General features: G+C 38.1%; 1 protein-coding gene across 5 annotated transcripts in view; it reads right to left on the bottom strand.

Moving 5' to 3' along the window:
* The window catches only part of plcb1 (phospholipase C beta 1), a 1044484-nt gene that overhangs the window by 310281 nt on the left and 718366 nt on the right, over nt 1-15837 (bottom strand). For all 5 annotated transcript variants that reach the window (XM_069932441.1, XM_069932442.1, XM_069932443.1 and 2 more), the window contains exons 8-9: nt 5013-5113; nt 509-675 (exon numbers count right to left, since the gene is read on the bottom strand). In XM_069932441.1, the coding sequence (XP_069788542.1) occupies nt 509-675; nt 5013-5113 (268 nt within the window). The remainder of the gene's footprint in view (nt 1-508; nt 676-5012; nt 5114-15837) is intronic.

Below are 15837 nucleotides of genomic sequence, written 5' to 3'. Positions count from 1 at the left end.
AAAAATAAGAATGGTTGACAGTATGTCATCACTCTCCCTTGATGTGTTATCACTTTGCTTAATTACCCTATGTGTCATTCGATATATAACACTCAATGAAACAAAAGCTCCAGTCTAGTATGTGTCATACAATATGAATTATATAAATCAGAATTAATGACAATCACTTATTTTGGGAATTACTGCAAAAGATCTGTAACACCCTTTCCTTAATTTGCATGCAATGATGTTGAAATGGGTTTGAATAGAGGTATTAAAAATACACTCAAACTTTACTATCGCATCCAGGGTGTAATTTAAGTCACTAGTTGTGGCTGACAACATATGCCTTACTGCCTGTACATTTTGATCTGTATGTGTATGGGTTCATCCCAATATGTGTGTTTTATAAAATCAGCAGAAACGTTTGCTTAATCGGTATTGCGATCCCAGACGAACACTGCCACTCTGTAGTTCCCCAAAGCAAATTAAATCGTGCAAACTAAATAAAGCTCCAGAATTAACCAACCTCTCATCGCTAGGTTTTCATTTGGCTCATACTTTTCAATGAGCTGTTGTACTTGTTCTTGCTTCATGGGAGGATAGAGAATCTCATTCAAGCGTGGATCTCTCTGCTTAGAATTGATGAAGTCTGTCATCTGGTCCACTGTTAGGTACGACTTGCTCTTCGCACCACTGAAATAAAGGTAAGGAATAAAGCTCAATGGGCTTCTATTACTCTGGAAGAACAAATAATATATTGTAAGAAGATTTTGGATAATCTTCCTAAAATATCCTTTCTTGTGCTTCTGTATCACCATAAAATCCAGTTCATTCTCCTACTTCCACTGCCAAAAACTACCAAACGTTGAGGCCAAAAAAAAATCCTGCTTGACCACTATGAGATATTGCCCAAACTAAAACAAAGTGGCAACCAATTTATCAACTCAGAATATTAATCAAAATTTCAGACTTCACGGTGATCAGCGAGACATGCAAATCGCTGTTGTTTTAAGAAACTCCTATCACTTCCAACACAGATTCAATGCAAGGTTCTTTCAAAGGTGTTCAAATTGTTCTCATTGAATTTGCCATGGCGAAGAGCAGAAGCAAGAGGTAAACCTACTCACACGAGGCCATTTCAGAGAGCCCAAAAGTTGAGGTGTAAAGGCGGAGAAACACTGCCAAAACGCCTCATCACCTACCTTTCTGAATGTGCGGAGCCGCATATTCCAACCCCTCATTGAGTGACTCGGCCTTTCCCTTTATGAGATAGTAGGATGCTGCCTGCATCCTCATTCGAGAACATTGAATGAGAGGAGATTGCTCAGATTGCACACTCTATAGTTATTTAGGGCTGGTAATTAGAAGTTCAAGATAATTGATATGCATTTCCAAATCCAACCTCTTTGAGAACAAAAACAAGCCTTTGGCTTCCATTTCTCTGTCTAATCATTTCTCTTGCAATCCATTTTTTCATTCATTCTCTTCATTTCTCTTCTCATATCTGCTATGATATTCCTCACCTTTCATTTAAGTTTCCTTCTCATCCCTCCCTAAAGACTATTTCTCTGCACTTCAATGGTGTTGGCTGCTGTGTTCCCACTTCGATACTCTGCTCTCTTACTCTTCTCACTGCCAGCAAAACCCAAATGACATCTTGCTCAAACAAGAGGCATTTTCTTTGGCCAAATTACCCTCTTTTTGCTGCACCTTTCATTTGTTTTATTTCTTGATGGAAAACAGTAAACTGTTCACCATATGTGGAGAATAAAAGCCAGAAGTGCCTTGGGGGCTTTTGATTTAAAACTTTATTTTTTTTAAATTTACACGGGCCTAGGAGCCAGTGCCTCCCTACCCAAGTGCTTTTCAAAACACTGAATGAATCACATCAATGTTCAAACATTTTCACCAGGCATATCTATCAATTTGCAGTTAATTCCTCAATTCCTGTCATCATTTCCCAGACAGTCGTAACAACTGAATTTATGCAATGCATTAAAGAATTCTGAACAACTATTTCACACAATTATACAAATCACGTGATGTAAATTTCAGAGAAAGTGAACACATTCTTTTTTTTTCTGTCTTTTGGGGGAGATTGGCTCTGAAAACTCCAAAGACTGATACGTTTCATTATTTATTAACATTGATTGGCTGTGAGGAATCATAACATGATAAAGATTTAGGTTGGATGACCAATGGGGGAAACCCACTCTGGCCTCAATGCAGAGAAGGAGGGTAGGGATGGGAATAGGGCACTCATCTCCCACCCACCACTCCCATCCCACCAATGAATCAGTTCTATTAGTCATCGAGGTCAAGGCTGATTTGTGTCTCACCCCATCTACTCAACTTATCACAAAAAATTATTAATCTCAAATGAAAATGGTGTGATAACTTGACAAACTGGAAAACATTTGACAGCAATAAAAGTAAGTTAGGCCAATTATATCAATAAAGTGAAGTATACCGGGTGCTGTTTGATGTGAATATGAAGAGTACACATTCTATTGGTAAACAAAGGTAATGCCTGCTAATCAGTTATAAGATTTAATTAGATTCATTTGCACCTTTGCAAATCATTGGTTAAGCCACACAATCAGTCGCAGTCTACAGTTTTGGACAATATATCAAAGGGGCATTGCAACGAGATCAAAGAAAAGCAACGTGCTAGATTCTTATTAGTGTGGTTATTGTTGTAAAAATGTCTTTTTAAGTTTATCTTTTTAATTCATCTTTATTGCAAGTAAAATCCACTCATCATCTGTGAAAAGAATGAACTTAATGATCTTGCAATTATTTCCCTTTCTAAATTTTGGAAATGTATTGTTGAATCTTTTTTCCATCATACACTCTGGCATTGAATTTTCCAAATCACAAAGATTCAATGGGCCAATTACAAATCCTCAAGTCCTGTCTGATTCTTTTCAAGTTCAAATTTATTATCATCTGACCGTACATATACAATCAGACAAAACTTTTTCCAGACCATGGTGCCAGTGACATATCTTGGTCAAGAGGCACCCGAGGGCTGTCACTAACATTACGCTCCCCTGTCAAAAAAGAGGTCCAAAAACTGCCACACATCAACTGTGCCACTGCCACCCGACATATCCCCGTAAATTACACACACATTCCGTTAATGCATTAGAAGTCTGTGTTTCTTACCTACCATTCTGTTCCCAGCTGGAAGGGGTATGGGGCAGGGCAGTCAATGGGGGGCCGGGTGGGCTGTTGGTGGGGCAGTCAGGGGCAACTGGGGAAGGCTGTGACAGCCCAGCCGGCCACTTTGGCCATCCGGGCTGCTTTCAGCACCAGCGGTTCAATGCGGAATCAATGGGTAAAATGGCCATCTTCCCTACCCATAATCCCCCATGCAGCTAGAACCACTCCATGTTTCCCTGGCTGGTGCTGACACTGGTAGAATGGTTCCAGTTGTGTTGGGGTTATGGGAAGGGAAGATGGCCATTTTTTTTTACCACTGAGCTGCTGCTGGGTGTCACTTGCATGCTGGAGCGGCCCTGAAATGGGGCGAAGAGATGCCGGCAGTGAGCCACAGCAGCGCAGCACTGCACCCCTGGGACTTGGATATTGGGCAGGTAAGGTGAGGACAGTGGCTCCTCCCCTGCAAGTGGTGCCCCCTATTCTCTGCCCCACCTGCCATACACTAGATATGTCTATGCATGGTGCACACTCATACACAGCACATAATAATCTTATAATTTTTAAAAAATTTTAAAATTAAAAAAAATATATGTATTTATTAATTTTTTGGAAAGATTTTCTCAGTTACAGGAAACTGTTTATCAATCTCACAGGCTTCAGAAAGAAGTTATTTCCCTGCCTGGCAGTCCTGATTTTAATACTCCTTGTTGATGGTAGTAGGTCAAAGACACAGTATGCTGAATGGAAAGGATCCTCACTCATTCTTTGAGCCCTATTTAAGCAATGTTCCCACTAAATGACATCAATAAACAAAAGGGAAACTCCTCAAATTCCAGAAGATTACTGGAATCTTCTCGGGCATTTTGATGATCCTCTGTAAGGACCCAGTCTGATAGTTTGCAACTGCCATATCACACAATGATGCAGCCAGACAGGACAGTCTTAATTGAGCTCCTGTAAAATGTGGTCAAGATGGAGGCTGGTAGTCTTGCTGTCCCCAACCTCCTTAGGAAGTGTAGGCACTGGTGTGCCTTCCTGATGAATGAGATGGTGTTGTGAGTCCAGGATATGTTGTTCTTTATATACATGCCAGAAACTTTGTGCTCTCCGCAACAGAACAATTGATGTGTGGTGGAGAGTGTGGTGATATGTAATTACACCACTAGGTCACCAGGGGTCATCCCGGTGACCTTGTATATAAAACAGTCCAGAACTACAGTCTAGCCTTCCAGGTTTGTCTTGCAGAGAGACAAGACCTCTTAGTGTACATATTAGTTTATTAAAGCTATCTTATACTCGCGCTGCTGGTGTGGTTATTGTCAGTACAATTTAATAAACTAATAAGTACACTAAAAGGTCTTGTCTGTGCAACACGAACCTGGAAGTCTGGACTGTAGCTCTGGACTGATTTATATACAAGGTCACTGGGATGACCCCTGGTGACCTAGTGGTGTAATTACAGATCACCACAGAGCACAGAGAGTGGTCGACCTTTGTCCTCTTCTCTTTTGTCTTGACCACATTTACCAATCCTCTTACACCTGTGTCTTCTGGTTACTGATTCTTCTTGTCAGAATGAAGTCTCTTGCTCTGATAGTTCAATGAATGTGGTAGATGCAGGATACCTACCCCCACTGCTGACAGTTCACAACCACAGAATGACACATTACCTACAATCTCACTTACACAGTGACACACCCTGTAACCTTGAGAATCCAGTGCTCTGCATTTGCACAGTGCTCTGTAAATTAATCTTGTGCCAGAGAAGATTACCTCACTGCAGCCAAGAAGAAAAGTCTTTGGTCTGAACCAAGGGTAATATTGCACATACAACAGCAAATCAAACAAGAAAATGGATTTCTTACTAATCAGAAAAGATGATGTCAATTTCAGGTCGAGGACAGATATTATTCAAGAATGCTTGGAAAACTTCCGGTGTGAAATTTTCTTGAGGGATGGAGTCATTCTGTAGATGGCAATGATAAAAAAAAACATGTTACCAGGACTGGAAAATAATACCTTCTATGAGATAGAATGACAATAAAATTTCAACTACAACTACCACCGGCATACTTCACAAGAGAATAATCAGGCTGATTTGGCAATGAGCTACACAAGGACATATCAAAAACCCCTTTGCTTAAGCTTACTCAACCCCCTGGATCATGAAGATTGTGTTCATTTTAGTGCTTTGTTCATTTGGCAATTTTAAAACGTTGATGTGATCTTTCCACTTCCCTTCAGACACCTGTACCCAATTTTGCATCATGGTTAAATGAGAAAATAAAAATAAAGCATTCAATAAATTGTTACAGAACAGTTTTTGAGGGACATTGTGTACAGACAGAGATGAACAGATACCTTGCGACAGAATAACTAAGGCAGGCCAAGATTAAGAAATAACCATGATTTACTGAATTGCAGAGCAGACCTTCTCACATTTAACTCTCCCCAACCTCCCACACTGACAAAGAACTCCGAGTGAGTTTCAAAATCAGCAATAGGGACCACACTTCCAATTTCAAGTCAAGTTTATGGTCATCTGATGGAACAAGTACCATTTGTCAAACCAGTGTACTCCAGTCCTTGGTGCAAAACATGCAGACGCACACAAGACATAACACATATACAGTTAACACATGCAGGGTAAGTATTCAGATCTACAAATAAATAAACATTGTTTCATAAATATGAGAGTCTCAGATGATTAGTGTGACCAATTCCTTTAATTGTTTGGCATTCTTATTGCCTGTGGGAAGAAGTTGTTTCTCAGACTGGTGGTGCTGGTTCTGACACTCCTGTATCTCTTTTTTGATGGGATCAAGCTGAAAGATGCTGTGTGCAGGGTGCAAGGGATCCTCAATTATTTTGCGAACCCTCTTTACACGATCCAAGTAGATCACGTTGATGGGTGGAAGGGAGGCTCCAGTAATCTTCTCTGCCATTCTTATTGATCTCCAATTAATTTCCCTGCAACAACCATACCACACTCTGATGCTGCTGGCCAGGATGCTCTCGATAGTGCTCCTATAGAAGGTCGACATAATGGAGGGTGGTAGCCTTGCCCACTTCAGTTTTCTCAGGAAGTGCAGTCATTGTTGTGTCTACCTGACAAGTGAGGAGATGTTGAGTCTCTACAATAGGTTACTATTTAAGTGAACTCCAAGGAACTCAGTTGTCTCCACTCTTTCCACTATAGAGTTATTGATGTGTAGTCGAGGGTGGTTGTTTCTGGTCCTCCTGAAGTCCATAATCGTTTCCTTCATCTTCTCCATGTAGAGACTTAGATTGTTACTCTTGCACCATATCATGAGATACTGTATTTTGTTTGGAGTGAAACATGAAAGTCTGCTGATGCTGTGATTGCAGTAAATAGACAAAAGTGCTGGAGAAACTCAACAGGTCCTGCAGCATCTATAAGGGACAAAGATATAAAACCAATGTTTTGGGCCTGAGCAAAGATATAAATCCAATCTTTTTGGAAGTGAGCAAAAATCAGACAGGCACCTGAATACCCTTTACTTCCTCTGGATGCTGCATGACCTGCTAAGTTTCTCCTGCAAAATTTGTGTATTGCATTCGAATACTTCTCCTCAGGAGTCACCAGCAATGCTGTGAAAACATTTCCCCTTCCCTGAGATTGATCCCACTTGCTGTTATTTTCTTACCCTCCTCCATTCCGCCACACCCATTCCGGCCTCCCAAACTGCCCCAGTGCTTGGAAAACCATTAACAATGGAGATGCAAAGGAATTTCTTCAGCCAGAGGGTGGTGAATCTATGGAGTTTGTTGCCACAGATGGTATGGAGGCCAAGTGTATTTAAGGCAGAGGTTGAGAGGTTCTTGATTACCCTGGGCATCAATGATTATGGGGAGAAGGCCAGGCAGTGGGGCTGAGTGGGAAAATGGATCAGCTCATGATTAAATGGTGGAGCAGAATCGATGGGCTGAAAACTCTATTTCAGCTCCTATGTCTTATGGTCTAAAATGTCAACCCACACACCTTCAAAATGTTAACTGACAAATTGGGAGCAGGCTGGTCAGCTGCCCTCTCATTCTGGCTCCTTAAAACCTATTGAGTCAGAGTTACACTGCTTGGAAACAGGCTCTTCTGCCCTAATCATCCACGCTTACCAAGTTGCTTTTCTGAGGCAGTCCAATTTGGCTGCTTTTGGCCCATGACCCTCCAAACCTTTCCTGTCCAAATGTCCTTTAAATGTTACAATTGTATCCATTCCTACCATTCCCCAGCAGCTCGTGTGTGGATAAGCTGCCCTTCAGATTCCTTATATTTCCCCTCTCACTGAAAAGCTATGCCCTGAGTCTTGAATTCCTCTAACCTGGAAAAAGTCTGTGACCATTCAAATTATCAATGCTCATGATTTTATATACCTCCATAAAGTCGTCTTCAGCCTCCTACTCTCCAGAAAGAAAAGCCCGAGCCCACTCCTGAAATAACATCAATCTTTTCTGCCAGCTTAATGACAACCTTCCTGTAGTTGGGCAATTAACACTGCACACAATACTACAAGTGTGGTCTCACCAACTTTTGAACAGTTGTAACATGGTATCTTCATTCTTCTCTCAATGCAGTGAAGACAATTATGCCAAACCTCTGCAATCACCACCATTATCCCTGTACCCCTCAGTCTCTCTATTCTTCAACATCCTCTAGGATCCTGTTGTTTACGGAGTGATCTTTTCCCTGGTTTAACTTTCCTAGTGCAACATCTCACACTTGTTACATTCCATTTGTCGTTCTTTTATTAATGTTCCCAGTTGATCTAGATCTTGTGCAATCCGAGATTGCCTTCCTTGCAGTCCACCATACCATCAATATTGATGTTATCTGCAAACTTACTAACCTTGCCAATGACAATCTTATCCAAATTGTTAAAAGGGATGACAAACAACAGTGGGACCAGCACTGATCCTTGCAGCAAACTACTGGCCTCCAATCTGAAGCAAACAACTTTCCACTACCATTTTGTTTCCTTCCCAAGATCATTTGAATCCAGTTAGCTTGCTTATGCTGGATCCAATGTGATCTAAATTTCTGAACTAATCTACCATGTAGGACCTTCTCTAAGACCATGGGGACAGTCACCTCATCAATCCTCTTGTTCACCTCCTCAAAACCACTCAATCAAATTTGTAACGCAGGATTTCCTACAGGATTTCCAAATGCTGATAGATTCTATCCTTCAAAATCGGCTTCAACGTCTTATCCATTACTGATATCAGACTCACAAGCCTGTGGTTCCCTGGCTTGTCCTTGCAACCCTTCTTATGTAAAGGCTCAACATTAACCACCCTCCATTCTTCCACTACCACACCCATGCCTAAAGCTGATGGTGTCCTGGTCCCAGCAATTTCTTCCCTTGCTTCTCTTAAATCTCCTTGAATATTCTTGGCCGGGCCCTGGTAGCTGAACCTCTTATTCACTTTTATTTGCTTCAAAACCATGACCAGCTCCTCTCTGCAATGTGGATACTTCCTCAGATGTCACTCCTTCTGAACCTCAGTTTCTGTCTCCACAAAAAATAAAGATGGGTTTACCATCTTCTGTGGCTTCACAGATAGATGACCATGTTGAATGCTATCTCATCTGAACTTGTAACACATGGTTCATAATGTACCCATGAAATCTCTTAGATTCTCCTTAATCTTGTCTGCCATGTCACCTCATGTCTTCTTCTTACCCTCCTCATTTCCCTCTTCAGGGTCGGCCTACATTGCTTGCATTCCTCAAGCAACTTGGTTGGTCCCTGCTGACTACACTTGACATTATGCCTCTTCTTTTTTTCCTTACTAGCACCTCAATAATCCCTTTCAATGTCCCTTTATCCAAATCAGTTTGTCCCAATACACTTAGAACAGTTGTCCCATTCAAACTTGCAAATCGATCTGTCTGACCAAAGTTAAATTCTCCCTAATATCTTGAACTTATATTGTTTTTATTGAGAATGCATTTACACTGACAGCAAACCAAAACTGCTCTGTCCAGGTAATCTTTGTATTGCAGAATTATCATAAATGTGCCACTTAATACCAAAATCTGAACGGCATCTGCTTCAATATTCCTTTTTCTCTCTGGGTTTCAGTCCCTTACAATAGTGCCACATGCAGTATGTGTTTACAGCTCAATAGTAACTCAAAAATCTTTGCAGTAATATATCATTGCCAATCACCTGTCAACCGTTCAAACATTTCACAGAGTTAACTTTAATGAGATCTAGGCACACATCTAACTGCGGCTCATGCAAATGAGGAAACGTTGATTGTAAGCTGCTCATTGACAGACAGTTTCAAAAGTTTATCTTTTATCACCCTGGAGAATGCAAACTTTTTCCACACCTTGGAGATTCTATAATGAATTTGGCAAAAAGAAGATTGCCTTAATTTCTTTCCCTCAACTATTTCAGGAAGATGTTCAGATCAGATTCGGAAGAACACGAGCGATGCATACAAATTAGTTGAACAAGCACGCAGACAGGAATCTAAAGACTGGATTAGACACATCTGCCTTTTTTTAAATCCACATGAGTGTCATGCAAAAATATTGTGTGAAGATTTTTAAAAAAAATTTATTTATTGAATCATGGTGCATGTGTTGAAACATACAATTAATGAATAAAACATTACAATATACAAAATACATACATTATATTTTAAAATTAATCCCCTACAACCCCCCATCCCCTTCCCTAACCCACCCACCCCAATCCAACCCCCTCTAACCTTTCCCAAAAGAAGAAAGAAGGAAAAAGGAGGAGGAGATCACCTAAAACAACAAATTTTATCCGTTAATTACCATGGTTTGGAGAGTTACATCAATACTATGTGGTGAGGGGATTTAATAATTCAACCCCATATAATCCAAATACGGGCTCCAAGTTTTACAATAAAAAAAGATAATTATCACGTCAAATATATGTTATCTTTTTCAGTTGGATAGAAGACCTGAACTCCATATGCCATCTCTGAATACTCAAATCAGTCTCATTTTTCCAAGTAATTGCCAAACATTTTCTAGCCATAGCTAATGCCAATCTCTAAAAATTTGAAATCTACTTAATTTTACCCAATAAAAATATTACCCAATAAAAATATTACCCAATAAAAATATTAAAGGATCTATTGAAAATTTCACATTCAAAATAACTTTTAAAAAATTCCTTAAGTTTATTCCAAAAAGGTTTCACTGTTTCAGATTAGGAAGCAGAATGTAGAAAATAACCGACCTCCTTATGGCATCTAAAACATAAGTCTGAAGAAATAAAATTATATTTCCTTAATTTTTCCAGTTAAATATAATTAATGAATAAAATTATAATGAACTAATCAATACTTTACATTTACAATTTTAGTCATACCATCCCTACATAAATTCATCCAATCCTCCTAAGAAATAAGAATACCAAACTCTTTCTCCCATTTCAATTTAGATTTATGTATATCCGACTTAAGCATTTTATTCTGTAGTAAAGCATACATCTCAATATAAATCCCTTCTTACCAGTCTCGGAAAGTTACATTTCAAACTTAGACCGTCGAGGTATGCCCAAAATTATCCAACAATAAGATTTATTTGATAATAAGAAAAAAATGTATTTGAAGATATATCATATTTCTCTTTCATTCTTTGAAAATAAATAAAATATCTGACTTCATAACAATCTTGCACTAATTTAATACCTGTTTGATCTCATAACATCAAAAGTTAATTATGAAGTATAAAGGGGGAAAGCTTATTTTGATACAATGTTTTACCTTAAATCTTGCCTTGAATACCTATGGCTTCATTTTTTTTTATACCATAAATCCATTAAGTGTTTCAAAACAGGTAAATTATAATTACTCAATAACTTAGGATTCCATCTATAAATAAAATGATCCATCTTCTTCTCACCGATTTGAGATAGTTCAATATTAGCCCATATCAAAGGTTTATCTATTTCAAACATCCTCTTAATACATTTCAGTTGTGCTGCATCATAATAATTTTGAAAATTAGGAAGTTTCAAACCTCCTAATTCATATTTCCAAGTTAATATCTGTAATGACACCCTTAAATTTTAAATCCTTAAAATTTTTTTTGAGGAATCTTACATGGAAAAAATACTGAATTCAAGGAAAAAATATTCATCTTAATACAATTAACTCATCCTATTGATGTAATCGGTAAATCTTTCCATTGATTCAAATCATATTTATTTTTAGACAATAAGGGCAGATAATTTAATTCATATAAATAACTATAATTACAATCTACTTTAACACCTAAATACTTAATCTGATCTAACCATTTAAATTTCACAATATGCCCACATGAAGAATAATCCATTTCAGCTAAAGACATAATCTCATTCTTTTCCCAATTAATTTTATAACCTGATATCTCACCAGACTGTTCCAATCTATCATGCAAACTCCTCAAAAAATTCTGAGATTCTGTTAAATCTATCAAAATATCATTTGCAAACAAGTTAATTTTAAAATAATCAGATTTCAACTTAATACCTTTAATATTACTATCTTGTATAATTACCTGAGCCAAAGGTTCAATAACTAATGCAAACCGGGCTAGTGACAAAGGGCAGCTTTGTCTAGTTGATCTGGTCAACATAAAAGGTAAAGATAACTGTCCATTTGTCACAGCTCTAGCAGTAAGACTTCTATATAAAGCCTTAATCCAACCAATTAAAAAAAGGGCCAAATTTAAATTTATCCAAAACTTTAAATTAAAAACCCCAATCTACTCTATCAAAGGCTTTTACTGCTTCCAACGAAATAACCATTGGTAGGTTGGATCTCTCCCGAGAAACATTAATTTAAAAAATCAACTTCACAATATTATCTGCTGAATAACAATTTTTAACAAAACCTGCCTGGTCTAAAAGGATTAAATCTGATAAATATTTAGCCAACCTATTAGCTAGAACCTTTGCCACAATTTTATAATCAATATTTAATAACAAAATTGGTCTATAAGACCCAACTTTCAATGGATCCCTATCTTTCTTTAGAATAACTGTAATAATTGCTTGAGAAAAAGAATCCAGAAAAGAATGAACCTCTGTCACCTGTTTCAATACTTCCATCAATAAAGGAATTAATAAGTCCTGAAATTCTTGATAAAATTCAGAACGAAAACCATCATCCACTGGAGACTTCCCAGTTGGCAAAGATTGAAGTGCATCTATGACTTCTTAGTAAAAGAAGCATCTAGATTTTTAATATCCTTACTACTCAAAAAGGGTCAATCCAAATCAGATTTAAAAATTGTCATTTTTAACCTCATCCTCCACTACTTCAGAAATATACAATTTTTCATAAAATTATCTTAACACATCATTAATTTCCTGAGGTTTATATGTAATCATTGATTCATATCTAATAGCATTTATTGTTGTAGAAGCTTGTTCCATTTTTAACTGCCAAGCTAATACTTTATGAACTCTTTCCCCTAATTCATAATACCTTTGTCTGGTTCGCTGTAAAAACATATCAAATTTATGTTTGTAATTAATTATAACAAAACTTCATATTAGTTAAATGTATTTTCTTAATTTTCATTGAATTTTGCTTTAAATCCTTTTCTAAAATCTCTCTCTCCTTCTCCAATTTAATTACATCAGCTACATGTTTTCTTAATTTGAGCAGTAAAATTAATAATATGTCCCCTCAAATATGCTTTTAAAGCATCCCATAAAACAAATTTACTATTAACCATATTTATTTTCAAAAAAAGCTGTATTTGATCTCTTATAAAATTACAAAATTCAACATTTTTCAACAACAAAGAATTAAATCTCCATCAATATATATTGTCAATTCTCTCTGAACCAGTACGTTATTAATAACAAAGAATGATCAGACAAAATCCTACTCTATATTCAGCCTTCAATACCCGGCCTTATAATTGTGCTGAAACAAAAAATAAATCTATTCTAGAACAAGAAGCATGTTGAAATGAATAAAATGAAAAATCTTTGTCTTTTGGATTTAACCTCAATATATCTACTAAATTCATCAATTGTTTAGCAATTCTAGTCCTAACTTCTGTTTTTGGAGATTTATCCAATATAAGATCACCTCCTACCATAATTTTTTCATATGCTTGATTTAAATTAAGAAAAGAATCCAACATAAATTTCTCATCATCTATATTAGGAGCATAAAGATTCATTAGAGTCCAAGACTCAGAACATTTTTCACAATTAACAATCAAAAGTCTTCCAACTGACTCAATAACTGATTCCAATTTAAAAGATACCTTTTTATTAATTAAAATAGCTACTCCTCTTGCTTTCAAATTAAAGGAAGACTTTATAACTTGTCCAACCCAATCTCTTTTCAATTTCTCATGTTCCTTCTCAATAAATGTGTCTCTTGCAAAAAAGCAACATCAATTTTTTTTTAAATATACACCAATACTCTTTTTCTCTTTATCAGATTAATAAGCCTGTTAACATTAAAAGTAGCAAAATTTAAATTAGCCATCATTACAATTCACTTCAAAAACCACATTATCACACATGGTGAAACTCCTCTCCATGGCAACCACACAAAAAAGACTAAATAATGTCCTCAAAAGAAAAATAAAAGAAACCCCAAATATTAAAATCCCCAAAAATAATTATACTACACTACAGTATTATCCCACCCCCCAATTATGCGGGAGTGACTAATGCCACAAAGAGGTCAATGACTTTGGAAGGATCAGTGGTCAAGCTACCCCAAAACCCCACACCCCTGGAACAGAACAAAAAAAATTCAACAAATCATTTCAGGTATGATATGCTTCCTCCAGATCTCTATTAACTTTATCATTGTCGATGTCAATATCAATCAACTTCTGAGATTCCTTCTCTTGCCTTCCATTCTTCCCCTTCTGAACTGGAACAGTCTGTTGGAAAAAACTTTCTTGACTTTGCATCTGTTTATTATCCGGTAGAGAATTAGCAAATGTAAGAGCTTCAGCGTCGTCACTAAACAACAATTCCAAACCATTCAGAAAATATTCTTTCCCCAAAACTTCAGGAATCCACTTCTGAAAAAATTGAACTGGATCCAGATCTTCAAAATCTTCCGGAAGACCAACAATTTTAATATTAATCCTTTGACTTTGATTCTCCAACGCATCAATGTTCTTCAATAAATAATTTCTGTGAATTTCCCAACCAGTGACTGAATCCTCCATCTGTCCCATCTTTTCTTTACATTGTTCCACATCATTCTTACAGTCAAGAAAATCCTCTTCAATCTTCTTAAATTTATCTTGTACAGGTACACAATCCTTTATCCAGACATCTAAAATCCGGCAAGTGGGGAGAGAGGCGGCAGCATGAGTCAGGCGGCTGGGACACTGGGAGCGTGTCGGGTGGTTGAGGGGGGGGACAACTGGCAGCACGAGTTGGATGGTCAAGGGGGGAGACCAACAACATGAATCGGGCGGTCGAGGTGGGGAGACCGGCAGCGCGAGTTGGGCAGGCAATGGGGAGAGACTGGCAGCGTGAGTCGGGCAGTCACGGGGGGAGACCGGCAGCACGAGTCGGGCAGGTGAGGTGGGGTGGGGGAGACAGCAGGGTGACTGGAAGGGAGTGGGGGTGGATATGGCAGCACAATTCGGGTGGGCTTAAATCTGGCTTTCCGAAATCCAGAAAAATCTGAAATTCGGAACACACTGTCCCCCCAAGGATTCCGGATAAAGGATCGTGTGCCTGTACCTTGTCCACCATTTTCACACACTTTGCACATCCATCTTAATGGATAATATCTCCCCCATCATATCAGTAAGTTGTTCCTTCATAGATGAAAAACCTTGACCCATCTGAGTTGTCAAATTTTCTATCTGTTTAGATATATCAACTTGTGATGGAGGATCTCAATAATGAGGGTCAGATTTAAACTTTGTTGAATCCTGTTTAGGTATGGCCTACCCATATATATAAAACAGTCTCTTACTTCTCCATACCTGGATAATTTTCTTCTTCTTCCAGTCCCCCTCTAATGTCACCTTCTTCCTCATTTGTCGTTGCAGATGGCATTTCAGCATGACTGTGGGTTCTGATCCCCACTCCTGTCAGCCCAGCATTGCAGGGCTGAGAGAAGTTGGGTCCCCCGCAGCCTGGGCTGCACTCAATATAACATGCATGCACGAAGTTTTGCGCATGCGCGGTGGCTCCTGATGATCCAGAGGTGAATGTTGTTGGGCAGTGGTGCCATCTTCTGCAATGCTGTGTGAAGTCGCAGAGTCGAATGGATCTTACCCAGAGACTGCCATTGTGGTCTTGGGTGAGGAGGAATTGACTCTGGAAGCTCCACTTCAAAGGTAGGCCCAAGTGTTTCTGTATTTGATAGCTATTTAGAAGTTGTTTTTTTTAACTGCTTGTACTTTTGTTTTCCTCATAATTGCTTTCAGAATATATCAGCAATATATTCAATATTTTCTGAAAAAAACGTAAAAACTTTAAAATCGGGTTTTTAATAGTTCTTCCAGGGGGAGGTGTTTTTCCACGTCTTCTCCCTACGTTATCGCGCCACACCCTCCTTGTGTGCAGATTTTGAAGAGTTTGTGCTAAGTCTTGTTGAAGTTAAAGTGGAAATGAAAGTGAAAATCGCCAAGGTCATACCTTAAAGAAGGGCTCAGGCCCGATACTTTGACTATATACCTTTATCTCCTAT

This window comes from Narcine bancroftii, chromosome 4 (genome assembly GCF_036971445.1).
Source record: "Narcine bancroftii isolate sNarBan1 chromosome 4, sNarBan1.hap1, whole genome shotgun sequence".
Lineage (NCBI taxonomy): Eukaryota > Metazoa > Chordata > Chondrichthyes > Torpediniformes > Narcinidae > Narcine > Narcine bancroftii.
Note: the sequence above shows the minus strand (reverse complement) of the source record. Positions and strands in the feature narration are given on the sequence as shown.